Source organism: Fistularia commersonii, chromosome 23 (genome assembly GCF_037954325.1).
Source record: "Fistularia commersonii isolate RoL2024-O1a breed Wild chromosome 23, RoL_Fcom_v1.0, whole genome shotgun sequence".
NCBI lineage: Eukaryota > Metazoa > Chordata > Actinopteri > Syngnathiformes > Fistulariidae > Fistularia > Fistularia commersonii.
The window spans coordinates 2,787,293-2,810,915 of record NC_141306.1 but is presented as its reverse complement, the minus strand read 5'-3'; the positions used below and the strand labels follow the sequence as shown (position 1 = coordinate 2,810,915).

The 23,623-nt window shown below is 39.8% G+C and overlaps 1 protein-coding gene across 1 annotated transcript; it reads left to right on the top strand.

The window, feature by feature from the left end:
- Positions 1–25: 25 nt before the first annotated feature.
- Positions 26–18,130, top strand: LOC147220624 (leukemia inhibitory factor receptor-like). The gene is made up of 18 exons (XM_086170840.1): positions 26–950; positions 2,167–2,324; positions 2,415–2,562; positions 2,704–2,991; positions 3,076–3,199; positions 3,539–3,669; positions 3,768–3,913; positions 4,018–4,168; positions 5,037–5,098; positions 10,486–10,705; positions 10,864–10,890; positions 11,500–11,679; positions 12,326–12,430; positions 12,515–12,667; positions 14,354–14,482; positions 14,576–14,672; positions 14,770–14,836; positions 16,434–18,130. Exons 1-18 carry the CDS (start codon positions 887–889, stop codon positions 16,848–16,850), a joined length of 2,667 nt encoding a protein of 888 aa, XP_086026966.1. The 5' UTR covers positions 26–886; the 3' UTR covers positions 16,851–18,130.
- The last annotated feature ends 5,493 nt before the right edge of the window (positions 18,131–23,623 follow it).

Here is a 23,623-nt window from a genome sequence, read left to right as displayed (position 1 = left end):
AGCATTGGCATGTTTCAATCCCTTAAAAAAAAAAACATCTGATAAAAATCAGGCTGGAAACTAGGTGAAGGTGAAAGTGAGTGCAAGTCCTGATTTGCACTAAAAGGTACCTTTAAGTCTTGATTTACTTCTCATTGCAGATTCCCAGCAACTGAAATATAAATATTGGCTGCAGAAATTGGAGGAATGAGAGCCTAGCAGGGAAGTTTACTTTAATAAAACTGTGATATTTATATGTTCAATATTTCCTGTCAAAATAAAAGCTTTTTTTTTTTTTGTCCAAACACTTCTTTTTTTTTTTTTTTCTCCAGTTTTCTTGAGCTGTGAAAACCCCTGCGACAACTAACAATGAAGTGCCTGTACCAGTGGCTCAATGTGAATTTTAGTGGATACGCGTCAAAGAATTGGAATCGAAACTTAAAAACGACGGATTGTGACAGACGTTTGACAACCTGTGGTTGAGGAAAAAAAAAATAGCTGTGTAAGGACGGACGTTTAAAAACATCGCATTCCAGAATCTTAAATCGGATTTTTAAAAGTTCAAATAAGGCGATTATTTCACATTTATATTTTGCAGAGGAAAGATCCAACTGGGTATTTTCGGTCTTAAAACTGAAAGCTTATCTCCCAATGACTCACTTCTCAGACAGTTACTACAATAATAATACGGCCGCTCTGTTTCCTCAGAATCTCTCCAGTTTACTGGATTTTGCCGCACCCCTTCCAACTATATATAAACACCGAGAGCGCCGGCCGTTAAAGATTTTCAGGAAGTCTTTCTCGGAGCATTCTGTGCGCTCAGTAGTGACTTCTAGCAAATTGGAAGTTGCCAAATTCTTTTTAAAACTCAAAAGCACAGATTGTGCTTCCAGACTGCTTTTGCACAATGATCATTTGGCTGCTGATTGCATCTTTATTCTGCGTCGGGAACGGACACAGAAAAAAGAGCGGTGAGTGAATTGCCTCCAATCTGTTCGGTGCATACAAATATAGAATTTACTTAATTTGAGATTTAAGTTAGAGCTTAATCCTGCCCAAACAAAAATTGTTACAAAATTTAAAATAGAGGCATCTGTACCTGAGAGAAGATAATTGCAATTGAAGCAAATGGAGAAGACATTGCTCTGGTTTGTGGTTTTTGCTAAAATGCTGACAGATGTATCTCCCATGGATTTAAGAGGAACCGCATGTGAAAATTATTGACCGACTCCGCGCTCATTCCTGCTTCAGCACACAGGAGACCGAGATTTACCTGGCATAATGTCTTTAAAACATCGAACGTCCGATCGGTGCATTAATAGTTTCGCGAAGAAAACCGTATGAATGAAACTCCGATCCTCCTCGCCACTATTTTAATATTAGTTGGGTCAAAGACTCGACTTCTTTCTTTTGATTATGACATAATGTACAGTAATGTCTGTCTCAGAAAATTAGAATATTGTGATAAAGTTCTTTATCTTATGCAATGCAATTTAAAAAAAACAAAAAAAAAAACTTTTTCATGATATTTTACTATTTTGAGATTGGATTTCTGAGTTTTCTTTAGAGGTAAGCCATAATCAGCAATATTAAAATAACAAAAGACTTGCAATATTTCAGTTGATTTTTAATGAATCCAGAATGTATGACAATTTTTGTTTTTGTAATTGCATTACAGAAGATAAAGAACTTTATCACAATATTCTAATTTTCCAAGACAGTCCCGCAAAGCAATCACTGACGGTAAACTTTAAACCACAACCATTTAATGTCAATTAAGGGTTTAAACCCACCGGTTAGTGTAATTACCCCTTATTTCCTGGTTTTTGGGAACATTCTCAGCAAAGCCCTTGGGACGCTGTTGCGTGAGAATTTCTGGTCGTTCAAATTATTTGGCTGTTAACTGTTTTTATCGTGTAAAGGAACAGAAGAGCACTTGAACGTAATAAAGTAGCCGGCGTGTGTTTAAATGATTTTTACAGTCTATAATAATCATAATATCTGTCAAACTGCAGCCAGGGTTGTGTTTGACATCCAAAGCGATGCAGAAAGAGCGAGTATTAATGAATTTTAAACCTCTTGTTGCTTTAACGCACGAATCCTGTTTGGAGCTTCTAGCGCTTCCATCACTCAGGATAAAGAAGCGCCATTTAATTATAATGTGGTCCTTTTTTTTTTACTTTCCAGATATTTATCCTTGCGGGCCTCTGGATGTCGTGCTCACGTCACCTGACCAAAAATCAAGTGTCTTGTTAACATGGCGAGACAACTCCTCCTGTTCTCGGGGTCAAGACCATTTGACCTACAAGCTAGTACTGTTCGCTGATGGTAAAGAAGTTCATCAAGTGAGGGGCCGACTTCCGCCGACCGTAACATCCGATAACACAAAAATTCATCCAGATTCTCGACCAATTTGTCCGCCGTCATCTTTTCAGGATGATATTGTCGTCGAACCCGATCGAATCCAATCAATTACTGTCTGGAACGTGACCTTGGCCGTACCGCTGAATTGTACGATGCTTTCAACCAAACTGGAGACGCCGCACCAAAACCGGATAAACCCAAAGGAGGAATGTTATACATGTAAGTTGAAACTGAATTCACGGCACAATTCTTGAACTACAAATGAATCTGCAGTCATTATCAATGCATTTTTCCGGTTATTTCACATAAAATAAGCGCTACAGCCACGCTAAATGTCGTCCTTGCGTTGATCTTTTGCAGTGCCCTTAAACTCAAAGAACCCGCAGGTGCGTCCATTGAGCAGAATGTTCGAGGATGGCAGCACCGCCACCTTTTACTGCATCATCCCAGAGGATGACTCTTTTAAGGACATGTATGTGGATACCATCCCGAACGTTAACGGGAATATAACGAAAGTTACCGATAGGATACATGCCTTCACCGTCAAGCTAAAAAAACCAGAGTATACGTCCTCGTGTATTTCTATAGTATGTGAATCGGAGAAAAAGCCTGAGACTTCTGAATATGGGTCTTGCGCCGTGATCAGCCGTGAGTATGACTTATCGGTCTGTTGAAAATGTGTCGTGTTCTTAAATACATGCGTGCTAATTTATTCCCTCCTGTTTGATTCAGATCCACCTGATATTAGCGATCTACGGTGTGAAACCCAGGATTTGGAATCGGTTGAATGCGTGTGGAAAGAGAAACCCGGAGACCAGTCATATTCCGATCGCACAAGTTACTTCCTGAATAACAAGTAAAAAAAATCTTTTCAGGGTAATATTGTCAAAAATCGTGGCAACTGGACTTGAATTTCTTCACTTGAAGATGTTTCAGCCCTGATCTGAGAGGCTTCTTTAGTTCTGAACCGAGGTTAAAAAAAAAAAAGATGCTACATGACTCGATTTTGCCGTAGATTGGAGTATGAAAGCGATTAAAAAAGTCAGAAAAAGCTGATTTAACGACCGACAATTTCATGGGACATTAAAACCCCGACACAAAATGGAGGGTGTGAATCACATCCATCCATTGTGCGATGCAGGATCCCCTCATTTCGGCCGCTCGGATCTGTGATCTTGTCATTTCTGTGTTTTAGCTCCTGCCGCCCAAAAGAACCTTGCATTAAAAAGACTGAAGAGACTGTCGGAGAAAACAACTGGACTTTGAGAGCAGTAAATCAATTGGGCCAAGTTGAGCTCAGCCAAAGGGTAGACCTAGCTAAAACAGGTGCTGCGTTTTGAAAAAAGCTGCCTTAAAAAGCGTATCTGACTTTCTCGGTTCGACCAAATTCGGTCGATTGTTGATCCTTTTTTTTTTTTCTCCAGTCCGTATGTATCCACCGGGGGAGCCGCATGCTCCCATAGTAAATGCCAGAAATGCCAGCCTAAAATGGAAGTGGACAGCGCGGAAGTACAAATATCTCAATATAACATGCCAGCTAAATATAAGTGACGGCCACAGATATACCATCGTGAGTTGATATGGGGTGAAGTATTAATAACATCTTGAAGGAAAATTGCTTTTTCTTTCCCCGCAATCATTCTTAAAATGTTCCTACCTGTGTCGTGTCTCAAGACTGAAAGGTCTGGAATTCACCTGAGGGATGCAGTCCTGACTGAGCTGATCCCGGACACGACGTACACAGGGAAGCTTCGGTGTGGAACGGCAAAGCATTTCTGGAAATGGAGTGAATGGAGCGGTTTTGAGTTCCACACAAAGGGGGATGGTGAGTAATACAAAACAAATAAATAACCCTAAATATATATATATATACATACACACACGTATACATACTCCTGCACATATATACACATACACGCATATATACACTGCTCAAAAAAATAAAGGGAACACTTAAAAAACACATCCTAGATCTAAATGAATGAGATATTCTCATGAAATACTTTGCTCTTTACACAGTTGAATGTGCTGACAACAAAATCACACCAAAATGATCAATGGAAATCAATTGTATCAACCCGTGGAGGTCTGGATTAGGAATCACACTCAAAATTAAAGTGTAAAAACAAACTCCAGGCTGATCCAACTTTGATGTAATGTCCTTAAAACAAGTCCAAATGAATCTGTGTTGCTTCCTGAGTGGACACTATGATTTCACACAAGTGTGATTGACTTGGAGTTACATTGTGTTGTTCAAGTGTTCCCTTTATTTTTTTGAGCAGTATATATATATATATATATATATATATATGTATATACACACACACACATATACATACACCTGCACATATATACACATACATACATATGTCTATATACCGTGATTTCCGGACGATAAGCCGCGACTTTTTTCACGTAAACAACGATACGGCTAATATATGGAGTTTTTTCGGGGACGCTAACGAGCTTCACGCCGCTAAAACATTTATCCTCGTCAGATCGGACCGATGAAATGACCGGGAAATTCTGAGTCCGTTCAACTCCGACACCGAAGAAGACGACTTTGACGGTTTTAGCGCGCAGGAGGAAGACCGAGATAGCGATCGGCTAGCCGGTGCGGCTTATATTGAGGCGCGCTCAATAGTCCAGAAATTATGGTATATATATACTTTTATTATATAATTTCCCTACAGTGCCAGATGTTCTGGATGTTTGGATTCAGAGGCAGAATGACGGATACATGATCCTTTGGAAAGTAAGTAACCAGAGCAAAGTAAACAAGTACCTTCTTGTAGTACAGTAGCTTAATAAGTGGTATTTAAGGGCTTTTAAATGAAGAGGGGAAACATACGCCGAATTAAATTAAAATACAATACAAATCACATTATTCAACCCAATCATTTGATTCAAATTTTATTTTAATGTGTTCCACTGTGTGGACACTCCTGGCCACTTTCCACGGGCTTCTTGTTCAGGGGACAGAAGACATCAAGGTGCCGGTGCTGCACCTCAAACATTAGATAATCGGTGGTGTCGCACCATTTCATCCATCTTTATCCATATACCTGGACATGTATTCCTTTCTCATGGTTCTAGCCTTTTGTGCTTTCCTAAGATTACAAAAAAAAGACAATTGTAGCGGTCAGCCTGCCTCTTGACATCAGGGCTGAAGACTTGCTAGCAAATATGACTCTTAGGTTTTGTTACAGAGTTTTGTTGTTGACTTTTATTGCTATCACTAAACCCCATAGCATCGTTGGTGTCGCCACTGTCTTGCACACTGTTCCTTTCATTTTTGGCTATTTTATCACACATTACCCCTTACTTTTTTTCTCCTAACTCTACAAACTCCACCTTCAAGATAACCCTATTTCTCCGCCCATCATCCCGTTATTTAAAAGCCCCTCCTCTCAGTCTTAGACTCTTGCCTTTCCTCTTCTCTTTCTGCTTCTGAACGCGCCTTCCTCCTCACCTTCTTCCACCCACGAATCGAACCCACGTGGGTTCCGTCTGCATATCGGGTGCAGACACGAGCTTTACGCCGGATTAATCCCCTGAAACGACCCCCTGCATTTATCCAGGCTTTGGAGCGGCTCAGAAAGATACTGGGCAGTTAGCCCCCTCCTGAGGCCGAATCCCTTAAATGAATGACTTCCACGTGTACGGTGATCCCTCGCTATAACGCGGTTTACTTTTCACGGTTTCGCTTCTTCCCGGATTTGCATCGTGCATTGTGTTCTGCATTCTGATTGGCTAAAAAGTCATTTCCGCTTCTTCTCTACCTGTGCGTCAATAATGTTGCAATTTAATACGTGAAGCAGCTTGCCAAATTTACATGACGTACGTGCAAATTCTCTTGTAATTTCCAGTTTCTCTAAAACCCATAATGTTGACAAAACGCTCTGGAGCAACAAAAGCACCTGCGACAGCGGAAGATGCTATCTATCGCAGATAAAGTTAAACTTCTGGACATGCTAAGGGAAGGTAAAAGCTATGCGGCTGTAGGTCGGCATTACGGAATTAATGAATCTTCCGTTCGTTCCATAAAGAAGGAAGACAAAAACATAAGGACGACAGCAGCAATGTATAATAGAGTATTTAATTGTAAAATAATTGTAGAAAAAAAAAAAATAAAGGTTTCTACTTCACGGATTTCGCCTATCACGGGTTCTTTTTGGAACGTAACCCCCGCGAAAAACAAGGGTTTACTGTATACCTGCAAAAACAACACTATTCCCTCTAGGGTGCTGACCATGAATCACAATGTCCTCCACTATAAAACCTCAGGCCCACCTGGATAAGCATCCTTTTCCTGACAGAGCAAACCTTCAGATAAGAAAAGCGGATTTGGGCCGCTTCGCAGTCGGTACAACATTATTTACATTCTTTCCACAACATAAAAAGGGACTCGGGTGGTACGCGCAGCTGCCAATTTGCATTAGTGATACCAACCACTCCTTTGTGTTGCGAGCTCAACATTGAGACGAGGTATTATTGTCCCTTGTGTCAAGATCTTTGGTAAAACACATCTAGAAGCCCAATCCAGGCCGTAAATGATCTACAGTAAACCCTTGTTTTTCACGGGAGTTACGTTCCAAAAGAGCCCGTGAAAGGCAAAATCCGTGAAGTAGAAACCTTTATTTTTTTTTTTTTACAATTATTATACAATTAAATACTCTATTATACATCGCTGCTGTCGTCCTTATGTTTTTGTCTTCCTTCTTTATGGAACGAACGGAAGATTCATTAATTCCGTAATGCCGACCTACAGCCGCATAGCTTTTACCTTCCCTTAGCATGTCCAGAAGTTTAACTTTATCTGCGATAGATAGCATCTTCCGCTGCCTTTTGGGCCCTTTTGTCGGTCAAGAGCGTTTCAACATGATGGGTTTTAGAGAAACTCAAAATTGCAAAAGAATTTGCATGTAATGTAAATTTGGCAAGCTGTTTTACGTACGTGTACATATTAAACGGCAACGTTATTGACGAACAGGTAGAGAAGAAGCGGAGTGACTTTTTTAGCCAATCAGAATGCAGAACACAATGCACCATGCAAATCCGTGAAGTAGCGAAACCGTGAAAAGTAAACGGCGTTATAGCGAGGGATCACTGTACACCAAACAACAAGCAAGCGACCAACCAGACACCACTTAGCTACATTAGCCAACAGCAGCCTGACGCATAACATCAGGGTTTTCAAGAGGGGCACCTTGAAAAGGTTTACTTTGGAACAGTTTAAAGGAAATTATGTGAGATACTCAGAGGTTGTTGTCTGTTCGGTAATGGAGAGCGACCACCCAGTGGTGCGACACTACCTCCAACCCGGCCTCCTTCAGTTTGCCAACCTAAATTCTACTGTTGAAATAGCCGTTGCGGAGCCTTGGTTTCTAGAAAACAGGGATTCCCTCTTCATGTTCCTCCCTCTGAACAAGTACTGACTCAGATATCTTGGCAGACTTTGCAGCAGGTTGAATAAAAATGTGGGAATAAACAACTAACCTCAGAATCCCCTACTTATGGATCTTATCTATGACTAGTCTGTCTGGGATCAGCAATCTTGGACTCTTGGACTATCAAAAATATCTTTCCAGCTGTGACAACAGTGTTAACTCTATTTTCAGAGCATTATTTAAACCAGTGTTTCCCAATCACTGTGCAGCAGCAGCAGCAGCAGCAGCAGCAGCAGCACATGTGTGTGTGTGTGTGTGCTGTCAGAAGGCAGCAGGTGTGTTGTGGAAGATTATCCGACGTCACCCGGTTGGATCTCTTAGCAAGCGGTGTGTCGTGACAGGCAGAACAATCACACGCTCTTCCACGAGAGGGCGCTATCATGCCAGATTTGATAGTACATGCTGCTTAATAGCGCTGGCTAAATAATTGAAAAGAAGTATTTAATGTGACCTGGGTCTTGGAGGAAATTCCGAGCCAGACGAAGGCCCGAGCAAACAAAAGGGCAAACTGCGGCTCGCGGGCCACAGCCGGCTCGTTGGTTATTTTAAACCGGCCCGCCAAACATATCCCAGTTTTATTCAAATACAAAATTTATATTACCGATATCGGCAAACCTCGTTCATTTACTTTTCCCCTGTAACTGTACTTAAGACCTTAAAACACTTTATAGCCTTGACGTTGACACTTTATAGTTTTATTTGTATTTCTTAGTCTCCCCCCCTTTTTTTCACTGTTTATACAATTTCCTACTATTATTTATTATTGTTATGTTTTACTTGAAACTCTGGCACGACAATTTCCTTCGGGATAAATAAAGTTGTTGTTATTCTTCTTATTCTTAATGGCCACATTTCCCCTTTTGGTGCCATCTTCTTCTCGGTTGAGCTCTTCCAAAAGAGATCTTCTGTAAATATGAGTGCGTCAAAAAAAAGAAAAGTGGATAGTGAGTGCCGACTTTTTAATACGGAATGGACACGGAAATATTTGGACACCGAACAAAGGCTGTATGTTTGATATGCCAAGAAACTGTTGCAGTTTTTAAGGAGTACAATATCAGCCGTCACTTTGCTACGAATTACGATAGTAAGCAGTTGGAAAAAACAGAATTTTTTTCACCGACAAACTATGAATTGAGAGTCAACTAACAAGGTGAGTTTTTTTGCTGGCATTCAAATTAGCAAAAGCTAGCAAGCCTTTTTTTTTTTTAAAGATTGCATGTTGGAGACAGCGGGTGTTCTGTGTCCGGAAAGCCGAGGCAAATTTGAAAAGATCGGTTCGTCACGTAGGACTGTGACTATACATATTCGCTCGCGCTTGATGAAAGCAACGAAGATCCGATGGATCAATGACAGATTTAAAATAACAGAAGAGTTTTTGAGCATGGAATCCCTGAAGGAACCCATGCAGGGGGAGGATTTATACCACAAGGAACGTAAACTAACTTGGAGTAAACTTGCCAATATCACCACGGATGGATTACCAAATCTAACAGGAAAAAACGTTGGGCTGCTGAAAAGAATCCAGGAGACAGTAAAAGTGGAAAACCCTGAGCATGATGTTATTTTCCTTCATTGCATCATCCGTGAAAGTCTGGATTGTAGCTTAACCATGTCTCGAATCCAGTCGTAAAACTTTTGAACTTTATCCGCGCAACGGGACTCCAGTATTGTCAGTTTATCCCGTTCCTGGAGGAAACTGATGCGGATCATCAGGACTTACTTTACCAAGTTAAGTTTGGGGCAAAATGTTTCAACGCGTGCGGGACCTGAAAGAGGAGATCGGCGTGTTTTTCATTAATTTAAACAAAATATAATTAACCCTCGTGCGATCTTGACATTGTGTTTACTCCCCTTGTCCGACGGGTCAAAAATGACCTATAAGACAATCTTTGTACCCTAGTGGTGAACAGCCCACATGGAAACATAAACAAAAAAGAAGTATCACTTTTTCTAATTATAAGGTCTCGTTAGGAAAAATCATAAAATTTCAAGTTGGAAAAAAATAAGTGTTTTTTCTACAGCTAAACACGGTAGTGGGTCACTTTTGACCCGCAAGACAACACAAGGGTTAAATTAATTGTTAATTTAATAAGATTTGGAAAACTATTTGTCCAATGAGCCTTGCGTATTCATACTTTGTTCCTGGCCCGGCCCCTTCTGTCAAATTTTAGACGTCATTGTTAAGATAAGATAAGATAAGATAAGATAAGATAAGATAAGATAAGAACAACTTTATTAATCCCGAAGGAAATTGTTGTGCCAGAGTTACAGAAAATATAACCGTAATAAATAATAAAAAGAAAAAGGCAAAATTAGAAATAAAAGTGTCTTAGTAACAAGTGAGGTAAGGAGTGCACAATAGTATGATAAAAGGAAAAATTATAGTGTAGCTGTTATGAAATGAAATATTGCACAGTTCTTTTCATAACAGCTACACTGCACTCCTTGTTGCCCTCAAGTCAAAAAGTTTAGTGTAGTGGTCAGAAGAAAATAAAAAAGGTAAGTAAATAAATGAGTAAATGAGACTAGATTTTTATACTATTTCAACGAATATCCTTTTTGTTTGGTGGTGTGCTTTGCGATTTTACTATTATGAAATATGTGCCGCGGCTCAAAAAGGTTGGGAAATACCACTTATGAGAGTGCTTGGTAATGAAAAACCAGTTTGTTTGTTTGCTTGTTTTTTCTTCAGCCATTATTGTCCAACCAAACCAATGGATACATCATTGGTTATAGCGTGATGTGGGCAGAAGTGGGGACGCTGGAGCCACAGCAAAAGTTAGTGCGACACTCAGACTTAAATTTTACGATCGAACTGGACCCCAAGAAAAAGTACAACGTCAGTGTGACGGCAAGGAATCTAAACGGAAGCTCCTCTCCCGCATTTATCAATATTCCTATCACCGAAAAAGGTATGTGAACGCGGAAACGCCCCTGCATTTGGCTAGAAGATCCTTGCACCCTGTCGTCTTTCTTTTTGCAGTTTTGCAGAAAAGAGAAAAAAAAGTTATTGGTGATTTGTTTGCCCCGTCATCTGAACTTCAGCACCCTTCTCTTTGCTCTCCTTAAGGTCACTGCTTCGGGCACAACGTCACTGGTAAGTTTTGAAATTCTGTTTATTGTTAAGGAATCTCTCAAAAAGAGAACTTTGCTTTCAAATGTATAATAATGATGGAAAAACCTCATGTATGCCAGATAAATTCGCTTTTTTTTTTTTAAATAAAGACATTTTGATCCCCCAATTTAGCATGCTTACCTATTTTTTAATTTCCATAAAATACTTCAAGCATGTATGAATATCTTCTTGCACATTCAAAATGTCACGGCAGACAAACGACACGCAACTCACAGTAAAGGAATAAATGGGAAAATCTTCAATGAAGAAAAAAGAAACTGTTTTTACGAATATCGAAATACAAATGAATATTTGTCACAAAAGATGTGCTGTAGAAGTTCAAGAGGAATTAACGATTCTGTGACTTAAAAAAACATTCTTTCGAGAGTTTAGGAGCAAAATAAACTACCAACGACTGAAGGGAAACAAGAACTACACATTTGCTTCAACACATTCTGCATTCACGCATGTGAATCATTTCTAAATTCACTAAAAACGATTGCTAACTCAGGCAATCGACAAATTACAAACCGTTCTGCGGTTATATTTTAGCATCACATTCCATTCCTGACAAGTCTTTGTTTGTTACAGAGAACTGCTGCTTAAATGCAAGCCGGATAAAGGGCAGTAAAAATGTTTTTAACCTGTCCTGGACGGCCAATCCTGCAGCCGACTGTGGCTACATCGTAGAATGGTATTCCCCTTACAGGAACAATGGAATTGACTGGCTGAAAGTGCCTAACGGTCAAACTACCGCCATTATATCACCAAGTGAGTATTATTGTACATGTGTAATATGAAATTTACATTACATTACATTTGGCAGACGCTTTTATCCAAAGCGACTTACAATAGAGGACATAGGGACTGCAAATACACTTGCAAATACACGATGCACAGGAAATATACAGAACAGTAAGCTTGGGTTAGTGAGGGTTTTTTTTTAATTTTTTTTTTGGACAGAGACACACAAACGTGCACACACACACACACACTGCATAGCCTAACTTGCTGCCGACCTGATCTGGGGCATCAGCGCAGTAAAAAGTCCTGAAAGAGAAACCTTTTTTACCTGTTTTTTGAAGGTTGAGAGAGATGATGCTAGTCTTGTTGCTTCCGGAAGTTTGTTCCACCACTGAGGTAGTAGAACTGAGAACAGTTTTGCCTGAGATCGCTTAGAGTGAGCAAAAGGTACTGCTAGTAGGTTTGTATTAGAGGAACGCAGCTCTCTGCCGGGAACATAAGGTCTTATCATTTCGGTCAGATATGCTGGACCTGTTCCTGAGGTGGTTTTGAATGCCAGGGTCAGGGCCTTGTGCTTGATCCTGGCAGCTACCGGTAGCCAGTGCAACTGGATGAGCAGAGAAATTTCCCATACAACATGGCTTCAACTGTATTGTATTGTATCGTATCGCAGAAAATAAACATGTTGCCGGAACAAGATACTGCTTATTGGTTTATGCCTGCACGGGTGGAACTCCGTTACTCATAGACAGAAGGCAAGGCTACGTCAAAGAAAAGCGTAAGATTCAATCCCGTCACTTTCTTTCACGACAAAATCTATCAGTGTCAGTGTCCACGTCTTTAACGATTTCATGCTTTACAGGAATGGACGAGAACCTTTTTCGCCCGAACATATTGGATCAGAGCAAATCTAAAGTCCTGGTCACTTGGGAGGCTATCGATCCAAGTCGCCAGACTGCTTTCATACAAGGCTATAAGCTGACTTGTTTGGCACTCAATATCACTGCACAGACAGGTAAAGGAACACTCTTGATTCTGTAAAAAAATGTTTTAAAGATAGATACTAATTCTGACCATTTGGAGCTTTTCTTGTGCATTCAATCAGAACATAAAAAATCAGCTAAAGGATGAAGTGCTGGGAAACGTCTGCTCCTTGTTGTTTAACCCTCATATTATGTTAAGGGTCAATTTGACCCATTTCACCCATTGACCCAATGGGTCAAATTAACCCTTAACATAATATGAGGGTTAAAAGCTCTATATTGTGATTCTGAACCCCAACATTTTTGTTTAGAACCAAATCAGGCACATGCATACAAATGTTTTTATTTAGAAAACCTTGTTTGTAGCCCCCATAGAACTTGAGCAGCTTTGAATCAGAAAATTGAGACCTTTGAAAAATGGGGCTGACCCTCTCCAAAGTTTTCAGACTCCAGTTTCAAATTCTCGAGATTGTATACAAGCAGCGACAGATGCTAAGGTAAATTTTCAATCGTGAAATTTTAACGCTTGTTCTGTCGTGCTTTTAACAGAAAACTCTTTAAAAAAAATCGCTTACCATCACTGCAAAAATGAAAGCTGTTGCATCTTGTCTACTTTTTGCATTCTACGATGCAATAACTGCCTCCATGCACGGCACGAGCTTTAATTCAAACAGACATTTCCCGTGCCTGGAGGTATTAGTAGGTTTATTTTTTTGCATAAGGCTGCGCAAGACTGCCGCTTTTGAGGATCTTTTCATGGTGAAAATAAGAAAAGTGGCAAAAAAAAAAAAAAAAAAACAAAACCTCAAATGTTTGGATACCTCAAAAAAAAAAAAAAAAAAAAAAAATATCAGAACACCACGAAGGGACTTTGTATCCATGCCATACAGTTTGCGTTGTCCTGACGCTATTATTAAGTTCATTGCTATTCATCGGTTAATCATCAAGCGTATCAGATGTTTTACAGCCCCGGCTACCGCATGAATAAAGAATGAAGCCAATGTATAATGGAAAAGTCAGCTTATTCAGTGCCATCATGACAAACCCTTCTCCCTAATTTAAACAGAAGGCTTTATGTTTCATCAGTATTTTCTTTCCTCCTCGGTATTTTCTGGAGCTACACGAGCGATAACTCAAACTCCTGCTTCTATCCACACACAAATGGAGGCTTGTCGTGTTAAAAAAGAACTCGCCTAGATTATTTAAAAGGACTGTTTTTAGTGTCAGGGTTGCCTTATTGCAGAATTCCTACAGATTCTGCTTCAGCTTTCGGGTGAACGTCAAAATCGGCTTGGCAACGTTTTCCAAAATCGTACTAAAAATACATATTTCGGAAAACATCATTTCTTTAAAGTGCCTACTTCTTGACGACCATTTTCATCCACATCCCTTCCTGAAAAACCCAGCTTTTTCCACATCACCCGAATTGACTACTTATGTGTCATCAAAACGGTTTCCCTTCCAAATGTCAAAAGAAAAACAAAAAAACAAACATCACGAGCAACCAGGTGTAGAGAATAAGGAGCACTAACTTCTATATTATTGACTTCGCTGATCTGCAACAGGCGGATAACAAGATAAGCTCAACCACCCAAACCAAATCTATCATTAATCCCATGATTTTGAAGTAGCGTGTTGAGAAGCTCTTTGATCATTCTGTTTCCTCAAACTGTTTTGTTTGGTTTTTTTTTCACGCTAATATCAAATTCTCGGTCCAGATGACCCGACCGAAACCAAGCTGGAGCTCGGCGGGATTGCGGCGGGAACCTACGACTTCACGTTGACGGCACGGACGGCGGTGGGAGAGTGCGGAGACACGCTTATGACGATCTCCATGAAAGACGACTGTACGGCTTCTTTTCCCTTTCAAAAATCTTTTAAAAATCAATTTGATCGATTAACTGACGCGTCCCTATTCTGCTTTGTTTGTTCTGAATCAGCATCCGGGTTCCTCGTCAACGTCATCATCATTTTCTTTGCTCTGACTCTCGGACTCATTCCGGTCATTTTTTTGCTTCTCGTCAAAAACTGGATATGGTAAGTGGAGTTTCCGCTTTCTTTATAAAGATAAATAGCGTGCTGTCACGGCCATAGCTCTGTTTCCCTGCTACTCACGTATTCCCGTATTTAACAGTATCAAAGAGAAGGTTTATCCGACCATCCCAATACCCGTCATCCTCGGCAAGTGGCCGCCCCCACTGGTAAGGAACACACACGTTTCAGTTTGCAAGTCACAATGAATGGTTGAACGGTTTAAAGAGCTCTTGACCAGAGGCTGGGCGTCTAAACTCACTAAGTACCGTTTTTATCGGACTATTGAGCGCACCTCAATATAAGCCGCGCCGGTTAGATCAGGGGTCGGCAACCCGCGGCTTTTTCATCGTTACACTGCGGCTCCGAGCGGCTTGGGAAAATAAATTATAAATATTTAACGGAAGTTTATTTCATTTGTGTTATTTCCTTTTTTTTTACTTTTAGTTCTAAGTTGGAAGATTATTGTGATCTTGGAATATTAGATGAAATTATATTTATTATTTTTTCGCCGCTCTAAATAACCGCCAGTATACCCGGCGGCCGGTAAAGTCCCGATTTGCAGATGCCGTGCGCAGAAGTTCAGGGGCAGAAGTCCCATAAACCAGGTAAAATAAATATCTATGAAGATATTTTGCAAATATTTATTTTTTATTGTTTACTGACACAGTGATTTTTTTCCCGATTTATTTTTAAAATTCAGGTCAAGGCTCCGCTACATGCTCTGAAAGCCCAAAATGAGTTCATTACATAAATAAAATGAAATTTTCTCCGTAATACTTTGTGAATTTCAGAAGCAACACACGACACACTTGTTTATGCAAAGTGTGAAGGTAATAAAAAGCAATTTATACAGCGGTACCTTTGTTTTAGACATCAAAAAGTAATTGCGGCTCCCGGTGTTTTCTTTTCCGAGGAAACCGGGTCCAAATGGCTCTTTGGGTGTTCCGGGTTGCCGACCCCCGAACTAGCCGATCGCTATCTCGGCTTCCTCCCGCGCGCTAAAACCGGCAAAGTCGTCTTCTTCGGTGTCGAAGTTGAACAGACTCAGAATTTCCCGGTCATTTCATCGGTCCGATGTGACAAAACGTTTTAGCGGCGTGAAGCTCGTTGGCGCCCCCGACCCAAAAAAGTCCATATATTAGCCGCATCGTTGTTCACGTGAAAAAAGTCGCGGCTTATTGTCCGGAAATTACGGTAGTTCTGTTGTCTCATCCCAAGATATGGGGTATTTTGTTAAGCATCTAATATAGTTGTATTATTATCTAAAACTAAACTTACTGTTTTTGTTGTTTGACAATAAGGCAGACTTCACTAATAACTTCATAATGAATAATTCTTGTTAATCCTGTTTTTTTTTTTTTTGTTTTGTTTTTGTTGTTTTTTTTTAACCTGATGATATAAATATTATGGTAAGAATCGATAAGATAAACTTTATCGATCCCCATAGGGGGAATTCCTTTGTCACAGCAGCGTAACAGTTATAGGATCAAAACATAAAAAAGTAAAATAAATATGAATATAAATATAATTAGAGAGACAGAAGATAGCAACAAAAACATCGGGGATGATAATGGACAACATAAAGGAACAGGAAGGGTGAAAAATACACAACCAGAACTAAATGAAAATATAAATAGTTTGATGGCCGTGGGAACAAAGGAGCGTCTGAAGCGCTCGGTTCCGAACCGTCGCCTCGTCGACTTCGTATTTGTGGTGGAACCCCTCGCACGCTACAAACACGAGTTCATTTTGTGTGTTTTCCAGGAAGAAAGAAAACGAGAGCTTTTTACTATGCAGTCGAGTTCCATGGAGGGGGACGGCAAGGACGTTCCAGGGCAGTGTCACATCTCAGTAGCTCCGAAGAATGGCAAGATCCTTCCGGAGAAAATTCCTTTGGTTTTTCCAGTACAAATCCCAACACACACCTTTGCCTCACACACCTATACCAATTACTGTCCATCGTACAAAGATGAAAACTGCATATGGAATAATCCTACATACAACTTACTCATAACTGGGGATGAGCAGTCAAACTCAGAGATTCAGGACTTTCAGGAGGGAAAATGTACAGAGGAAAGTTCAGGTGCGTTACATAATCTTTTAAAGCAGGCAGAAGAAAGTTCAAAGGTCTCTTTATATTGCGATCCAAACTACATTGTGTTACCAAATGCTTCGGAATAGTTGCTGCGCGTGCAACATAATCCCTGGATAAATGGGCAAGCTAACTCGCTCAAAGCCTAAATTTTAACAACGGTTTAACGATAATCGTGTTGCGTCGAACTCATCTGGCCTACGAGATAAATTTCGTATCATTAAATGGCTCAGCAGCGAGTCCAGCTCACATCACTCTAACACTAAACCGTAATTCCAACAAAGCTCTTCGATATTCGCCGCACTATTGGCCAAATGAGCCGACGAAGGTTTTCATAACAGGTGCAAGGCTCATCTGATCATCTGGAATTGCAGACGGAGGCAGAAAGGAAACATGGGTCACTTTCTCTGCTGCCAAAAGGAGCCCAAACCAAGTCTCAAATTCAATTTGGGATTTCTCAGTTGCTGCATTTTAAGTTGATGTTGAGAAAGCGGTCCAAATAAATGTACCACCAGAGTAGGTGCAGAGGCTATCTCAGGTTAGCTTAATTGCTAAGATAAACTTAAAAAATGTTAAGTTTGTGGCCTCATTCAGAAAAAGGGCATTCACACAAATCCAGCCTGATGTGATTTGTTCCGACAGATCACTAACTTACTGGATTTTTCTCTTGCATATGCGCACAAAGAATCGATGTAGAAATGAACAAAAACTCTGGGACATGTAAAGGCACATCTTGAAATGGCATGTAAAGCTAAATTACATTTATCTGTTGCTGAAAAAATACTCATTGCACTTGCTGAATCTATTAATAATTGCTGGAATGATATAAAAACCTTCAACAGATTCCTCTGGGGAGGGAGGGGGGTAAAAATGTCATATTTTCTATATCTCGGCCTCCGATTTTTTGCATAATTGAGCCTTTTTCCTATAATTTTGACGCAAGATGGAAATTGCGAATAGCTGTCAGTTCAGAGTAATTCTGATTTCTAAATATCCACATGGAAGTAAAAGAAAAAAACTAGCCAATATTCTCTTTTCATGGATCAACGTAGCATATTACTTTGCATATTAGTAAATCAGGTCCATCAAAGTCCGAAATGCATAAAAGTCACTGTGAAATATTTCATGACATGAACATTTTCTGGACATTTCCAATGGGATTTACTTTGTTTTTTTCTGGCTGATGCCTGCATGAGGCACTGCAAAGGGCAGCTTGTAATATAAGTAGCATAAATGTTCCTGTTCACTGTTAGCTGTTAGCTGTTAGCTGTTAGCGACGGCCACTAAGGGGAGCCAGTGCCTTTTCTAATTCAAAGGTTTACAACTGAACTCCATACCTGAATGTTTATAATACAGATTTTAAGTACTGGACCATTGTTAGTCTCTGTCACTTTTTTCTTTTTATAAAGCATAAATGAAACACAGAACCGCGCAATGTTATTAGTGTGAAAGATATTAAATTGCACAAAACATACATGGGAATATGATGCCTGTCAATTTGTCTTTGAGAGGATCATACAACAGGAAGCAGGTGTAAACACAAGGCGCGCTGACAGAAACACACACAAACAAACACGTGCAAATAAATTAAAAAAGGAAAAGTAAGAGGTTAGTGTTAGGGCTCACGTTTCCACTTAAGTTTTAAAAATAAACTTTTCCCTCGTCTTGAGCGCCGTCTCTTTCTCTCTGCAGGAGATACGCTGAGCTAAAAGGTAGCAAACTGTGTTCTTAAAAACCAAAAGAAGAGAACCTCACCATAATTACTTCACAACATTTTTCTAAAATCTCAATCCTTTTGAAAAATTTTAAAAATGAGAGCATACCTAAATAATCAAAAAGATACAGCAACGAGCTGGAAATAATGTTTGGCAAATATTGACAGATGTTTTCCAAACACCTCAATTCACCGCTGGTAAGAAACGGCCTGATTTTGGGCCCCGAGAAGGTCGAGGAGCCTTTGCCAAACAATGGCTTCCCAGACAAACATCATTAAAACAAACACAGGAGGCGGATGTTATTATTTTCGACCCATCAATTACTTATATTCATTCATACGCACGTTTTCTCGGAACTCTTCCCCAAATATATACTTTGTCTTGAAGAGCTAATCCTGAACCCTTGAACTAAACCAAATGAGTGGGTTTCTGGTTTTCTGACGCCCTAATTAAAGTGAACCATTTCCTGTACTGCATAACCAATAAACCACCAAACCATGACTTTACTAAAAAGTTCATTTCATTATTTCATTTTTCACTCAAAAAAAATGCAATGGAAGTTCTCTGAACCGGCATTAAGAATTAAATGTTCATTATTTCTGATGAAATGTTGGACTTACATTGATTTCAATCGCCCTGTTTTCCAAACATTTGTCACCTGAACTCTTGCTATCTTATAAATACAATCCTCAGAATACAACCCAGATTATGGTGAAAGATGGAAAGACAAAAAGTTGAGAACTTGAGGCCAACACAGGAAGTCACATGTCCATGTTTATGCTACTCCTTAGCAAATTTAACTACAACACGCACCCAACTGTGATGAGTCAACATAGTTTGGACTCAAAAGAATTAGAACCTCACATTTTCCATCTCAATTATTTACCCTCGACGAGACGAAGATGAAGCAAATCATACGGGGGGAAAATAAATGTCGGATACACAAAGAATACCTGAGAGAGGGATTTATAGGAAAGGACGCCGGTACGATATAGGTCAGAGGTCGGCTCCGAGCGGCTTGGGAAAATAAATTACAAATATTTAATTGAAGTGTATTTTATTAGTGTTAATTCCTTTTTTTAACTTCTAGTTCTAATTTGGAAGATTATTGTGATCTTGAAATATCAAATAAAATTATATTTATTATTTTTTCGCTGCTCAAAATAACGTCACACCCGCCAGCCGGTAAAGTCACGATTTGCAGATGCTGCGCGCAGAAGTCCCATAAACCAGGTAAAATAAATATTTATGAAGATATTTTGCAAATATTTATTTTTTGTTGTTTACTGACACGGTAATTTTTTTCCCGATTTATTTTTAAAATTCAGGTCAAGGCTCCGCTACACGCTCTGAAAGCCCAAAATGAGTTCATTACATAAATAAAATGTAATTTTCTCCGTGATACTTTGTGAATTTCAGAAGCAACACACTACACACTTGTTTATACAAAGTGTAAAGGTAATAAAAAGCAATATATACAGCGGTACCTTTATTTTAGACGTCAAAAAGTAATTGCGGCTCCCGGTGTTTTCTTTTCCGAGGAAACCGAGTCCAAACGGCTCTTTGGGTGTTACGGGTTGCCGACCCCTGATATCGGTGATGACAAACAAGGACACGCGAGCGAAAAATAAGACGACAAACATTCATCAAGAACACACCCTGACTTTGCAGGGTGTAGGGACAAAGCTAGAGATAAATACCTGAAAAATAGAATTGGAATGGATTTGATAAAATTGTATTAGGATAGGACGCGCCATCTGGACATCCAACATCTCCCAGACAGTCTCCCGGGAGGAACCTGGAAAGACTTGCCTCCGCCCATGTGAAATGGAAGATATTTGTTGCTAACCAGTGCCCTTTGGAGTGTCCAAGGGCTTAAGTCAAAGTAAGCTGAGACCAGCCAGACACTGAATCTTCTCTGTGAGTTTCACGCTGGAATTTCAACATCATAGCAGGAGCGCAAGTCCTTACCAGATAGCGGGACGGTATTTCGGTTGTATGTATGTGGGTGGTGGTTCAGGTCCACAAAATTCCCTCAGTTGCCCCCGGGGTCATCGGGAATCTTTTTCTCGACAAGATTTTATGGATCCGATTTTGGTCCCTTGAAGATGACTTCAGTTTTTTAAGGGGGGGGGGGGGAGAAGACAACAGATGAGCTCATACGGATCAGCTAAGTGGATGAAAAACATGTTCCAAGACACAACCAGACAAGGGAGCGACAGGAAATAACCTCGCATTGTCATGATAACTATAACAACTGGACCAATCTGCAAGTGTCCTCTTATTTTTCAGCTTGTAGAACAACCTAACTGCTAATGACGGGTTGGTCGACTTTATGTATTTTGTGAAAGCTAAAGATGGAAACGGTTTTTTCAAAGTCCCGGTAAGTGACGTCCTCGAGAGCGGTGTTACGACGGTAATTACAGTAAAAGCCTCAGTCTTGATATTTGGGCAAGGGAGGGAGCGAACAGGCTCGATGCGTGGTTTATAAATCATACCTTCGGTCGGAGAATAGACTACTTAAAGGACACGCTTGCATTTGAAATTAAGGGCAGTTTTTCCCACGTTTGCAGAGAAAAAAAAAAACCTTGACCGCCTCTAACGGAACTGCAAACGGATGCTGAATCTTCTCGGTAAATGGTTGAGCGGGTGAAACAGAAGAAGAAACTGGGCTAATTTCAGTCGATGGTGTTTCACGATTGTTTCTATGGGGTGATATTTTAGTCGTGTTTTGTAATCGGAGAACGTACACATTGAATTTTTTACAGGTGGGCCGAGATCGAGTATTTCCTCACTCTTGGAAAGCCTCGGTCTCCCGCTGACACGGTACGTCAGGCTTGTTTGTTCAGATGATGTCATGGCGGATGATAACTCTCAGATGTTGGGAAAGATTTCCGTTACTTTCGACGGAATCTCCGCGACGACAGCCAAATAACCGAATGGCAAAGACTGTTTGGCTGCGGATGAAAAAATAGAAGACGGCGTGACAGTGTGCCTGTGGTATTTTACACTGGAACTGCCTCTTCCACTCTGCTGGGATTTGAGCAATTCATTTCTACATTTCTTTTCCTCTTGCTTCCTCTGAACCCCAATACCTGCTTGTTTGGCTTATTTGCTAAAATCTCAGGAAATAAACTGAGTGTCTCGCCTATTTTTTTTACCATCGAAAAAAGTGAATGACTTGTGCTTCTTCTGAGTGTCTCGCAGCGCCCGTAAACACAAGAGGTAAATATGCAATTGCAGAAGCTGATAGCCGATATCGCGACATTTCAAAGACGGTCAGTGTTTTAACTTGAATACTGACTTCTCACGTTGTGAGGTAGGAATAACCTCGGGAGAAATACAATGAATACATGCACTTTTGGTTAAACAAAGATAACTCGTGCTAAATTACGATGACTACTCGTCACAATATTGTTCGGAGTATTTTTTGCAATAACGCGAGGATTATCCCTCAGACCAAGTGCATTAACTGTTAAATGTAGATGATTATCGAGCTGCTTTTTAACAGCGAGTACTGAAATTAAGTGTATAAATGACTCCTAAGTAATAAATAATGTGACAATGTGCTCATGTACTGCAGTATTTGGGAGACACCTTCAACTAAATATAAATAGACTGACAAGGAACTCGAGAAAGGTCCTACAGCTGGAAGAATGTAACATCTGCAAAGAGCCTTAAACACTCTCAGGCTAGAAAAAAAACGTCACTGCAGTGATTAGTGCCTTTTAAATGAAATCCAGTGACTGGAGCCAAACCACGGTTTGGAGGATATCAGCCCCTCTGCGTCTGAGGACTTGAAACTCAACAACGTGACCAGTGTGCAGAGACCGTCCAGCTAAAAACCCTGCAGAGATAAGATAACTCGCAGCAGAGTGAGGAAGCCATGAGAGAGAAAGCAGAAGAGGATGGGGAGTTTTATCTTCAGGTCTAATCATCAAAGCATAGTGGACTTAAATAACAATAAAAAAAAAAAAAAAATTTAAAACACACTCTGAACACTGTGAAATGTCCAGGTATGTCGTTGTATGATTCAGTTCAGCTCCAAAATATTGTAAATAACATCTATGTTCATGTGTGTGTGTGTGTGTGTGTGTGTGTGTGTGTGTGTGTAGTGGTAGGGTAGCTGCTCCACCTTCACTAAGAACTGTTATTACTTTTTTTTCTGCCAGAATAAACACTAATCTATCATTATACACATGCACACACAAACACACACACATGCACGCACACACGCAACTCCTTGTTGTTTCCATAAATAGTTTGATTTCTTTTTCAAAATTATCGAGTGACCTTTAACAAAGCAGGCTGAGCTGCCCAGAAAGAGAGAAATAATACAAAAATAACACTTCATTTCGTGAATAAAGTTAAATGTATCTAAACATGGTGTTGTTGGTCTCTATCGTTATTTATCTTATCTTAAACTGCGTGGTACATTAAGCTTGCGCCTATAAATGTCGATAAAAGCATTAATATATGACTTAATTAGCTGCAAACCAGAAAGACAAACATACTAAATAAGCATCATTACATAACACACATAAACGCGCGTTCGGTACATATTATACACTTTATATGATAATATAATGTAAACTGCCACAATTAGCACACACACATATAAAACAAGCAATATCACACAGTTTAAAATGTCACATTAGTAAACCTATTATCACAAATTACACGCTGTTTGAAAAATGTCATGTTGAATAAATGAACGCCGCCGGGACTAGTAGAAATATTCTATGGCGCTTTAATCCAGAATATAATCTGATATACCGATATTAGTCGATCTGCATGTCGTGAAAAAGGAGAAATGTGTTGCATTGACATGTTGGTCGACACAAACACTGTTATCGTCCAGCACCCATCACGGCTTGGAGGGCAGAATAAGCGGCATAGATAAAAAAAATGTAAAAAAAATGTTAAAAAAAAAAAGAATGACTAAACAACTGATGCATAAGATGACGTAAACTAAGATAATCATTCTGATAAAAAAATTCTCAGTCCCATTCCTCCGGAGTCGCATACGACAACATATATATTACAATACAACACTAAACAGCCAGTGAGGCAAAAAGTGTCATTATATTACGCAAACATATTTTTTTAATTTTTTTTTTTTAAATGTAACAGGAGGACAAAGGAAA

Excerpts from the sequence above, each read along its gene's own strand:
- LOC147220624 (XM_086170840.1), top strand. The coding sequence starts at position 887 with ATGATCATTTGGCTGCTGATTGCATCTTTATTCTGCGTCGGGAACGGA. Across the intron at positions 3,200-3,538 it reads AGTTACTTCCTGAATAACAA|CTCCTGCCGCCCAAAAGAAC; the intron begins GTAAAAAAAATC and ends TCTGTGTTTTAG. Across the intron at positions 14,837-16,433 it reads GCAAGTGGCCGCCCCCACTG|GAAGAAAGAAAACGAGAGCT; the intron begins GTAAGGAACACA and ends TGTGTTTTCCAG.